Source organism: Schistocerca cancellata, chromosome 2 (assembly GCF_023864275.1).
Source record: "Schistocerca cancellata isolate TAMUIC-IGC-003103 chromosome 2, iqSchCanc2.1, whole genome shotgun sequence".
Taxonomy (NCBI): Eukaryota; Metazoa; Arthropoda; class Insecta; order Orthoptera; family Acrididae; genus Schistocerca; species Schistocerca cancellata.
Genome location: NC_064627.1, coordinates 909,356,321 through 909,369,334, shown reverse-complemented (window position 1 = coordinate 909,369,334; position 13,014 = coordinate 909,356,321). Strand labels below are relative to the sequence as shown.

Genomic DNA, 13,014 nt, shown 5'->3' with positions numbered 1-13,014 from the left:
GTCTGACATTTGGAGGTTTTATTATGGCACCTTGAAGAAGCAGTTTTTAAGAAATATTATCGAACTACCAATATCTTTCCCACAAGTTCTCACACACATCTGTGACAGTGGCTATTTGCAACTGGCAGCCACAGCTAACAAGTAAAAAGAGGAAAGGAGTGAGGCAACTTCTTAGAATAGGCTTGTGACTTGTTACCTTCTATTCAATTGCTCCCCCTCCTTCCCATTAGTCTGGACAACTACTGCGTGCATACGTGTATTTGTGCGCACCCAAGTGGGGTGGCAGGGGTGGGTGCGCAGGCACACACATGTGGGTCCATCGCCAAATGTCATTTAGCTGCATATGAGTGGTAGCCTATCCTCATACATAGCCTACCAATGAAACAAGATGATTTCAGAAAGTAACTGTTCTTGAGGAATTATTTCTTATATTTTATTAGGTATAAATTCAAATAACAAGAACAGCTTATGTATAAATTGAAATAACAAGAACAGCTGGTGTACAATACCAAGAAAATTATTTTCTGAACATTGTGTCTGACAAACATACTCCAACGTAAGTAAAGTTTTACCTCTTGCAGCATATGATGGGATTCCACAATCTCATGTACAAAATGTTGTCTGTACACCAGCGTAAAATATTTCTTTTTGTTTTTACACCCAGAACAAAAGTCAGGGAGTTAAATCAGGAGAACAAACAGGGGCTAATGAATATCCACATTGTCAGAAATGACAATTCAGGAACAAAGAATTTATTCAGGTTTGTGTGCCATGGCTTGTAGCCTCATCTTGCTGGAAAATTGTGCTCTCATTTGCTGAAAAAATGTCAAGTTATGGTGTGAGAACATTACACATCATTTCACCTCATCACTAACAGTAACTGAATTATGATGAACACACTATACTAAAAAAGAAATATTGCAAGAAGACAGGATTTTTCAAAGAAAAGCAATTGATGTGTACAGACCTGGTAGATCATCAAAGAAATGGAACAAAATTTGTCACTGTTTCTTTATAGTAGTAAAACCTGGCGAAGACAAAGGAATGAAAGCTCTATAAACACTTTTTCTTAATCGATCATTCAAAAGATATTCATTGCAGGTTAAGACTTGAAAAAAAAGTAGTAAGGAAAAAGTTAAAAGGGTTCATCATCAATAGAGAAGATATGACGGAAGAAATTGTACAGAGGGTCTGAATCCTGTTAAGTTTGCCAGTATGTGTCAGTAATGGAAGTGTCAATACTTGTACAGCATTGGAAAGATTAGATTAGATTAGATTAGATTCAGTTTTCATTCCATAAACCCAAAAAAAATGATATGATTCTCGTGGGTGTGGAACATGTCAGAAAGTATAACATAAAATGATAAAACATTTGAATATAATACTTACTACCCTGATCATTTGTCAGGAGATAGTCAAAGTAGGTTAATACAATGCAGTAAACTGGAACAGCTAATATTTACAGAATTAACACACTGTCAGAATGAAACACTGTTATGCACTATTAATAAATTTATCATACACAAAATACCTAATCTTCACTGATGTGACCAAGTGTTGTCAAAACTGAAATCTAACAGATTACTTAAGCTGGCTTAACAGTCTCCGCTAAGGTATTCATCTATGGAGTAGAAGGTGTTGCCTATCAAAAAGTCTTTCAAACTCTGTTTAAACCGTGCTTTATGTGAAACTAAGTTTGTAATGGTTGCTGACAATTTATTGAAAATGTGCGTTCCTGAATAGTGGACCCCTTTTTGGACCTAGGTAAGTGATTTTAGGTCTTTATGTAGATTGCTCTTATTCTTAGTATTGATACTATGTATTGAACTATTGGTTGGAAATAGAGAGTATTACTTGCAACAAATTTCATTAGGGAATAAATTTACTGAGAAGCAGTGTTTAGAATACAAAGTTTCTTGAACAGGTTTCTACAATATGTTCTTGAATTCACACCACTTTTGCTCGGTTTGCTCATGAGAGTTGGAAGTTCACAGTTAGGAGGACATTAAAATAAAGTCCATATGTTAATGGTCAGTTTGGTATAATGTCACACTCTTTACAAATTTGAGTACAGGGATACACACATTTATTTCAGTCACTTCATCTCATATATAAAGGCTGCCTGTGTCTAAAATGTTATACAGTTGATAAGAGTTAGCTTGGAGAGAGAGAGAGAGAGAGAGAGAGAGAGAGAGAGAGAGAGAGAGAGAGAGAGAGTCATCCTATCATTCATTGCCTACAATATACCACATGAATGATTCTCTTTTTCTGCCTTGCTCATCCTGACCCCTTCCTTATTCCCAAGGAAGGGTGCTCTGTTATGAAACATAAAAAGGTTGTCTTATTTCATTTCATTTTTGCTGCTATTCTGCATTGTTGTAGATTTCATTTCAAATTTTGTAGTTCTAGTGGCCAGTACTTAATATATAATTATATACTGTGATATAACACTTCAGAGTTTGTACAAAGATTACACTAGTCAAAATCTTCCAAGTCCTCAATGTCCCATTCTGATAAGGGTAACTGCTTCATACCCATTGTACTTGAATGAGTTTGTTGTTTCATCTGTGTATACCCTACAAGAGCTTGAGCAGCAGAAGTAGTGGACACAGGTAAGTAACTCAAAGTATCCACTCCTCCTGTTGGCTTTTCCCCTCTAGCAGATATCTGAAAGGCAGAAAAACAAATCTGTATAACAAGCTTCAGAAGTGAGCTGTCAGTAATAACACATAATCACCATTTAATAGTACCATGTAATGCCTACAAAGTGTAACTTACTTAAAAAAGAAACAAACCATTATTTATCATCATGAAAGTAGACTCATTAATTGTTTTAGAAACATCTTTTAATACTATCAAATCAATGCAGTGATGTAATCCTTAAGTACTTGCATGATATTATGATACAAAAACTCGCATTTGGTCTATTTGACCTGAATCTAAAAGACAAAGAAGAAGACAATACTCCATCATTCTATGAAAGACTTTAATTATTTTAAATATAAATATGGTGTGGAAAGTTCTGGCAGAATGTAAATAATTAGGAATAAAGGAGACAACTAACTATATAGTAGAAGCATTGAGTCACTGACAGACTCACAATAAACAATAAAAACAGTTGTGTGTGTGTGTGTGTGTGTGTGTGTGTGTTTATTTAAAATATACCTTTTTATTCCCTTATTTGGAAATAACTGACGATGCAGATATCCCTGCTATATTATGACTAATGTCAACCCTTTTTCCAATGGAGTTGCTGCATGATCCATGCTCATGACTCAGATGTCAGTAGTCACATTTCTGCTAGTACCTACAAGAGGAATAATAAGGCATTGCACAATTTCTGAAAGCTTTATATTTTTTGTTTCTTCTTCACCTGGCCGTGTGCCAACATAAATTTCAAAGTTCATCAAATAATGTGCTCTGGAGCCCAACAGAGCAAAACCTTTGTGCAGTATTTCCTGGCTTGGCTTTTTTGGCAGGTATTATCAGAAGTAACATTGTGTTCAAAATGGAAAGAGTTAACTGTCAGTTGTCACATATTCTCCAAGAGCATACAACTTCAAATGCGTGTCTTGCAATGGAGTGGTAAGGTCATGCACAGAAGCTTTCTAGTCAGTTTTGTTTCCTCTTGTCTCTCAATGTTTTTACCATTGAAGCAAATACAATGATATAAAAACAGGATACAATGATACAAAACCAGGACTCTACTACATGGCATAGTAACTGTGAATACACCATGCTCATGCCTATCTACATAGATGGGAAGCTTTGCAAGTTCTGCATATAGCAGGAGGCTCAGGAAGGCATTCACATCCACATGATCTGTATCTTGGGCACTACGATCTGTGAAAATGTCCACAAATGTTCATCATGCACACATTAGTGTACACAGATAGAAATAAAGAGAGAGATCTAAGAAATGTGATTTCAGTGGTCTAGAGATATCATTAGATGTGATATATTGAAGCACCCACTCCCCAGTCAATTAGTTGTCCCGAGGAACATCACTGCCCCTTGGCTAAAGTGTTGGTTTATTTTAGTATTTTATAATATGATGCAGCAGTTCACCCAGAAGGATGTTAATGTGATTGATGCCGGGCACAGAAGCCTGCACTGGTGACCTATATGGGCAAGAAATTTACTACCATAAGCAAAGACTGCAACTACAGTATTAAGGAAGAGAGGGGAAAAGCTATTCAATGATTTCCTTTTTCTGAAGAGCTGCTGTTCAACCATGCCTGATATTCCTCAGGATTTGTTCTCACGTGGATACTAGGAAAGTGAGGGCCATCTATGAACACATTAGCTATGCTTTGGTGAGGGAAAGGATCCAACAACTCCACAGGAATCTAGATACCAACAATAGAGTGCTGCCCCAGAAGCATCTGTGTCTACTGTCAAATATATCATTGATGAATTGTGACAAAAACTATAACTTAGAGGCAAGCCTGCACAAAAAAAGAAATAATTGCAACTGTGAGAAAAAGAAATTTGAAGAACTAACAAGGAAGTGGTACATGGATAGGACTAATGCGTCTTCAACCAACAGAAACCTCTCATTAACACTGACAACAAAGCAGTGACATAAGTACTGTTTAAGGGGCTAAACTTCACAGTGATGCCTACAAGGATCTCTCATGGAAGAAATCATTCAGTCTGTGGAAAAGAAACAGTCAAAATTCTACAAAGGGCGAGACTGGCACACCATGACATTCCTTGGGAAGAAAGGTCTGGCATGGAAAAACATCCAGAGTGAAGACAATTCACCAGGTAGATAAAGGAAACACCTTTGTTGTAGTAGATACTACACAATATGAATCAAAAATGGATGACTTCATGTTTTGTCCCACCTACATGGATCTTTGGAGTGATTTGACTGCGAAGATTATTAAGAAGACGCAAGACTTGATCATGATGACACAGCCATGGGACTGTGAAAGATCCCTAAGGAAAACTGTCCTCACATACCTATATTAACCCTTTCACTGCTGTGGGCATGTAAACACATCCTGCTATGCCGTTCTTCAGGTTCTGTGGACGTATATAGACACGCTGCTTGGGTTTTCCTACAGTACCATGGCCATCTGGATGGATCCAGAGCCACCACGCTGTCACTGCTGCAGGTGAGTTACTTCTATACCTCTGTGAATAAAAAAGTTTCGAATATTTATCATACAACATATGTGCCTCACTGCATGCTATCACTTGCAAAAAACCTCCTTTTGATATCTTGAATCATAAGATATATAACCACAAGATTCGCGAAGCTCAAGGACATGAATGGGCAATGTACACACAACCTTCCTTTGGGTATAAAACCCAAGAATGTGAGAATGAAATGAGATATTCTTCTGATCTCAATTTTAAATAAATTTTTGAAATTTTTCCTACATTTCATTCACTGCAATATACGAGCTAAAATCAACCATACACTAAGTTTACACAATGTATTTTTACCTCTGCAAACTCTTTAAAATTTCATACAGTGTTGTACTTCATTTGATACAGTGCAATAAGTATGAAGGATAACAAAAAGAGATTCAGTTCTTTGTTAAGTAAGGATATCAAACTAATATGAGCAAAAATGAATTTTTTTTACCTAACAGTTTTTAAAAAAATTGGATGATAAGTTATTTCATAATGGCCGAATGCCATCTCTCAGCACAGGCACCAGCATTTGACAAGAAGTACAGCCAGTACAAAAGCCACCTCAGCACAAAATACAAAGGGCATGCCTGTAGCAGCAAAAGGTTTAAAAAATGGACTCACTCACCTACAACCTGGTAAACCATCCGGCTAGAAAACTATTTTCCCTTGTAGGACACAAAGACTTACGTGTGAAAGATTACTCTCACTTCATTCACTTACACAGGAACAGAATGTACACAAAAACGATATATTGGTCAGCTTTGATGTAAAGTCTCCTTTACAAATGTAACAACAGAAGAGACCATCAACATCATTCAGGACCTGATATCTGTAACCTGGTGCCATTATGTTTATCATCAAACTATTTCACCTGGCATGGTAAATATTGTGTAAATGTTATGAACAAATGAACGGAATGGCAACTGTATACCATCTCCCTCCATCTCTACAGACTACACTGAGAACACCCGAGAGCACCATCGGAGAGATATAACTAAAACTATTCAACATTGGAAAGGCAACAGTTCTTGATGGCATACAATAAGGATTCTACAAAGAGTATGTGAACTATTAGGTCACTGGAGGAAACTTCTTTGAACAGATGCACAAAACTATAATCCTATATCAGTGACATGAATCTGTTGTACAATTTTGAAACATGTTTTAAGGTCCCATATTAAGATTTTTCTAGAAACCAATGATCTCCTTTGTAGGAATCAATATGGACTCAACAAAGGCAGTACAAACCAACACCCAGATTGATGCTGTGCTCCTTGATTTCTGGAATGCATCTGATACAGTTATGCATGAAGTAACAGACCACTTTTGTGACTAAATTATAAAGTTCCTGGCAAAAACAGAACACAGACATGCACAGATCTGATAAACAGTGGAGCTGGACAAGCTCATTATTCCACTTCTGAGAGGAAAAGAGAGAGAGAGAGTTGGTAATTGTCATGTGACAGTAAATATCATAATAAAGCATCCCAGTGTCTGTGAGATTATTAATCAATGTGCTACACTTTGCTTTGACATTTTGTTTTGGGAAACGCAAATTAAAAAGTAATAAAAACACCTATGATTCATTACCAATGATATGACTGAAGAAAATGGGGGAGGGGAGGGATCATTTTTCATTTGATCAAGAAAGTTAAGCTACATATTCTTTTTTTTTTAAGGTTTCTGGGGTCATTTTGGTTCATGTATTTATCTTAAGGCTAGCATTACTTAAATGTAATTTGACATCCATATTAAATGATGATCTTTCCTCATAAGATTCCTCATTCATTCCACACTTTATCAGTTTTCAATGGTGAAGGCATCCCTGAACAAAAGTTTGACTTCCATTGAAAACCTTTACCCTTGGTAATAAATGTTTCCCATTAACTAGTTGCAACATTTTGTAAATCAAACTTCCAGGTTCTTCAAACTTCACAGAAATTTTGATGGCACACCACTGCTTAAAATGCTTTTTTGTAATACATTAGAAAACCACATTGTCATTTACACTATGTGATCAAAAGTATCTGGCCACCTGGCTGAAAATGACTTGCAAGTTCGTGGTGCCCCTCCATCGGTAATGCTGGAAATCAATATGGTGTTGGCCCACTCTAAGCCTTTATGAAGCTTCCACTCTCGCAGGCATACGTTCAAGCAGGTGCTGGAAAGTTTCTTGGGGAATAGCAGCCCATTCTTCATGGAGTGCTGCAGTGAGGAGAGGTATCGATATCAGTCGATGAGGCCTGGCATGAAGTCTGCATTCCAAAACATCCCAAAGGTGTTCTATAGGATTCATGTCAGGAGTCTGTGCTAGCCAGTTCATTACAGGGATGTTATTGTCTTGTAACCACACCGCCACAGACCATGCATTGTGAACAAGTGCTTGATCGTGTTGAGAGATGCAATCGCTATCCCCGAATTGCTTTTCAACTGTGGGAAGCAAGAAGGTACTTAAAACATCAATGTAGGCTTGTGCTGTGATAGTGCTACACAAAACAACAAGGGGTGCAAGCCCCCTCCATGAAAAACATACCGTAACACCACCGCCTCCGAATTTTACTGTTGGCACTACACACGCTGGCAGATGATGTTCACCCGGCATTTGCCATACCCACACCCTCCCATCGGATCGCCACATTGTGTACTGTGCTTCATCACTCCGCACAATGTTTTCCCACTGTTCAATCGTCCAATGTTTACGCTCCTGACTCCAAGCAGGGCGCCGTTTGGCATTTACTGGCATGATGTGTGGCTTACGAGCTGCTGCTTGACCAGGATATCCAAGTTTCCTCACCTCCCACCTAACTGTCATACACTTGCAGTGGATCCTGAAGCAGTTTGGAATTCCTGTGTGATCGTCTGGATAGATGTCTGCCTATTACACATTACAACCCTCTTCAACTGTCGGTGGTCTCTGTCAAGTCAACAAGTGACACCCAATCACCTGACTACGTTTGAAGCCTGTGAGTTCTGCGGAGCGCCCCATTCCGCTCTCTCAAGATGTCTAATGACTACTGAGGTCGCTGATATGGAGTACCTGGCAGTAGGTGGTAGCACAATGTGCCTAATATGAAAAATATATGTTTTTGGGGAGTCCGGATACTTTTGATCACATAGTGTATGTGCTACACTGTTCTGCACTTGAAGGAAAAAGATAAATCTTGTATTGCGTAGCATATCAATGAAGGATTGACTCTGAAATGTGTGGAAGGGAAAGTTTGCTGTGCTGCCACATGTCTCATAACTTTTCTACCATGTAATTTGCACTCCTATAGTTTGGAATCTTAACAAAGAGACTACTTACAGATCTCTGAAGTGACCCATACTGGAATATGGCTCAGACGTGTGGGATCCATGCCACATAGGACAAACAGGATGTACTGAACATATAAAAGGAAGGGCAGCTAGTGGTGATGGCTTGTTAGACTCAAGGGAGAGTGACACAAAAATGCTGTAACACCCGAACTTTATGCACATTGTGTAACTACAAATTACTTTCATCATTCATGTGCTTAAATAAAGCCCTGACATCCTTTTCTTCTTCTGGTCTCACTTTATTAGTGGTAAATTCCACTGTTGATAGTCTCAGGTTTTTCAATACTCCATTACGGTATTTCTGTTTCCAAAGTCAGAATATTGTATACAGATGTTTGTATGTTAGTGAGCCTAGTACTGAACCACGTGGTTTTTCTTTTTATTTCAGAACAAAATAGTTCTAAATTTTATACACACAGTTTCCTCCATGATACATTTCTTGAAAACATGTTTGTCATGACCTTGTTTCCATTGCTTTATTAGTTTCTATCCATAAGAACAATAAAGGGTGATGGACAACTTCTGCACATCACCATTACTTGTAAAGAAGGCTTCGTTCCTTTCATGCTGCCCAAAGGAATGTCCCCTAGTTGTGAAAAGATGAGTAACCTCCATGTGAAACACTCATGCTATCCATAGCAAAAATGACACTACCTTCAAGTTCTTATTCGGACCACCTCGTGCAACGGAGAGCAGAATAATACGCTTAACGTGTGGAAAGTCGTTCAATTTGATTTCTAGAACATTATGTATGAATGATCCAATTATGTTGGGGACATTTTTAGCTTGCATTTCCATGAAGCATTACATATATGAGGAGTTGTCATGATGTAGATGAGCACTGAAAGCATATGACCGTAACAGACATTTGTAAAAGTGGCGGGTCACATTCAGTTTTGGTACAGGCAAGTTCAATGAATAATCAAACTCAATCACAAGATGCGCAGAGTCAGATTTGGCTTTGTGAATAAAGAATTTCTTAAGTGGGAGGTATGTCTAAGCATTACTTTTATGACTTAAGTACTCTGCTAATCTGGGGTCATTTTTATTAGCTAGAAGTTTTTTTTTTTTTTTTCAGAAGCAGTGCAAAAGGCCCAGACATATGCTTTAGGTTGTATGAAGCTGTAGTCACAGTTTAGCTTGAAATACTTGAAATGGGTTACATAACCCATTTTAAGCTTTTCACCTGTAGTTTCAGAGAATCAAGTGAGGGATTTTTTTAAGAAATACACACACAATATTCCCAGGTGTCTTCCATGAATCGTTCTTGATTTACTGTCAGCTCCTTGTTAAGCAAACTAGATTTCTTCACTATACATCGACATGAGATAAGACTCCACCTTGTACTGCTTTACCTTGATCTGCGTAGGAATTGTCAAAGAGTTCTTCTTGGTGACTACCATTACTTGAACATAACACTTTTTTTGACAACATGATGACGTAAATGAAGTTTCTTTCCTTTAATGCGAATGCTGCTGGCAGAAATGTAGCTGTCACTTCTCTGCCATTTTATTTTCCTATTGTCTTTCTCCATATTCAACTGTCATAGGATTGTTATTATTCCCTACCCATTACTACTACTTATTATTGCACAACTTTGAAATGGTTTTCTTCATAATGTAAACACAATACCAACTGCTGGCACTCCAAGCAAGCTCACCTGCAAATAAACCCTCTATACATTAAACTGAATGAGAAGTACTGCACTCATGCATCAAGAAAATGCTGCTTTGACCTCAAGCACTGGGATAATGAAACAAAACCTACATAGATTATTCTTCATAATCTGCTCTTTAATTTTAAAGAATTTCCCAAAAAAAGGGCACACAGACCAATGGACCCTTCTTTCGGAAAATACCTCAACTGTCTGTATGCATCATACAAACATTACTGCATTGTTCTTAAAGGCAGATTGATGTGAAATCTGAAATTCATGGTTACTGATCCACTGCCTGAAATGTACGGGAAATGCAGTTGTGAACAAGGCTGATGGTGTATTTCAAGAAGAAGGGGGGGGGGGGGGGGGCAAGCAGGCTGGCTGCATATTTTTGTAGGATACCAGTATACCAAAGCTGTAATGAGAACATATGGAAATGACGCCAACAGTTACTGTCTGCTGGTGCATATTTATTGAAGTATACAGCTGGCTATCAGATAAATGTCAACATAAAAAAAGAACAAGTTGAAATTTCTTTCTGAAAACAATTGATGTGTTCTAAGAAGTCTATCACTTCATAACCATCATTCCAAACTGAAAATAGAACCATGGGAATCCATAGACACTAGGAGTGTCCTCTTTATGGAACTGACAATAAATATCACATAAGATGGTGCCTTCGTCTTTTCCGCAGTTGTACCAATGACTTGTTTGCATGCCTGCCTTTCAAAGATGAAGAAGTTATTGCTGAATGGGAAACTAATTTATAGCTTTTTATTCCCTGTCAACAATTAGTGGTTATTTACTAATGTACTATTTTTCATCTTTTACAATTATGTTTTTATGATTGTGGTAAGCTTTAAACTATCTGCAGAACTAAACTCATGAACAATCCTTATCTCTATACGGAACTGAACCAGCATATATCACTGAGAGCTCTGTGCCATCAGCATAGCGTAGTGCCATCAGCGTGGTGTAGCGGTTAAAGTCACTGGCTGGTATGCTGCTGGCCGCCAGTTCAAACCTGACCACCAGCAATTGTTATTTTGAATTTATCATTTCTGGACATTTCTTGAAATACTTTATTTTTTAATGTTTGTATATTTGGAACATTTGATGTTTCTTACACATACTAGCTTTCTGGAATACCAGATGTCTGTATAAATAAATGCACTCTACTTCCAGGAGATTATTTCTGTTCTGGCTGTACATTGGTGTTAAGTGTTCTATGAGAGCTGTTCAATAAGGAATGATGATAATTTTTTTGACAACATACCTTTAATCATCCTCATAATTTTGATGGTCCTTCTCAAAGTAGTCTCCCATGAATGCGATGCACTTGTCCCAGTATTTCTGGCAGTCTTCAAATACATGCTGGAAACCATTTTTTGAGAGGTCCTTCAAAATTGCCTCTGCAGCCATCACCACTGCTTCTGATGATTGATAGTGCCTCCCACAAAGGCATTTCTTCATGTTAGTGAATAGAAAAAAGTCACATGGGGCTAAATCCAGACTATATGGAGGGTGAGGGAAGTATTCACTTTGATTTTTGCAAGATATTCAGCAACAACATTGGCAATATGCAGCCGCACATTATCCAGGCTACTTCACAGAAATGTGGTCTTTTGTGCCAGATATGTTTTCATGACATCCCTGCAATACTGTCCAGTTACTGATGTTTGTGCAGGTACTACATGCTAATAAATCACTCCATGAATATCAAGAGATTACGATTACCCAACTTTCTCAGCAGAAGCAGCCACTTTTGCTTCTTTGAGGGTTGGTGATGAAGGAGATTTCCACACTGAGTTTGCTGTTTGCTCTCAGGATCAAAATGTTGTAGCCAAGTTTCATCAGCAGTGATTACATTTGAAAGAAAATCTGGATCTTCCTCTAACATCAATTTTAACTGCATGCAGACCTGCACGCGAATGTCCTTTTGTTCGGGAAGCAACAGTCTTGGAACCCATCACGCACAAACACGTATCATGTGTAATTTTTCTGTCACCATCATGTCGGTGGCACCCAATGAAATGTTCAGTATTTCACAAGGTGATCTTAAAGTAATTCGTCGATCCTCTCTCACAATGACAGTGGCAGTGTTCATGTTTTCTTCCATAACAGCAGTAACTGGAGCACCAGGTCCACCTTCCTTTGAAATTCATTGTCTTCCCTCTTTAAATATTTTAAACCACCTTCGAGCTGTGCTGTAGGGAAGAACAGACTCTCCAGAGCCCTCCTGTAACACTGTATAGGCCTCAACTGAAGATTTGTTGAGGCGAAAGCAGAATTTCAAACCCACATATTGTTTCTCGCGTGTTACCTCCATTGCAGCAGTAGGCGATACTGAACATGTATGACCTTGCCTGCCTCTCACAGTTGGGAACCAGGAGTCCCAACAATGAAACTACTATGGCGTGTTTGTTGCACATTAAACTAACAGAATATCATAAGATTAAATTTTAGTGCGAGAAATTATGACCATAAAAAAATTATGATCATTCTTTATTGAACAGCCCTTGTATTTCACAGATGACCCAGCTTTCAAGTCTGGATGACATAACATTTTTTAGTGGAGACACTGGGTATTTCAAAACATCTACATCACCGAGTCTCCGATTAGGCAACATAAAAGCCTTCACCTGCAAGGATAGGTACCAGAATATGAACAGTACAGTGTTCCCATGGTCCATACATTCAGGAGGCCAAAAGGTTTCAAGCCAGCAGTAAGTCAGCTCTACATCAGGCATCCATCAGTGTTCTCCAGAGATGCTGGTCAAGAAACAACAAAATGGCTGAAAAGATTCGACCAAATCACCAAATATAACAGGTGGTATGACATAATGTATTTAGCTAATGTGTACTTCTACTTGGATGGCACAGCCTAGCAATGG

General features: G+C 38.2%; 1 protein-coding gene across 2 annotated transcripts in view; it reads right to left on the bottom strand.

Moving 5' to 3' along the window:
• Positions 1-1,483: 1,483 nt before the first annotated feature.
• The window catches only part of LOC126162842 (cilium assembly protein DZIP1-like), a 289,744-nt gene continuing 278,213 nt past the window's right edge, over positions 1,484-13,014 (bottom strand). The window contains exons 17-18 of one of the 2 annotated variants that reach the window (XM_049919606.1): positions 4,969-5,142; positions 2,535-2,667 (exon numbers count right to left, since the gene is read on the bottom strand). In XM_049919606.1, coding sequence (XP_049775563.1) covers positions 4,969-5,142 — 174 coding nt within the window. In that variant the 3' untranslated portion in view covers positions 2,535-2,667. Of the gene's footprint in view, positions 2,668-4,968; positions 5,143-13,014 lie in introns of both variants that reach the window. The other variant, XM_049919605.1, reaches the window with a different exon arrangement.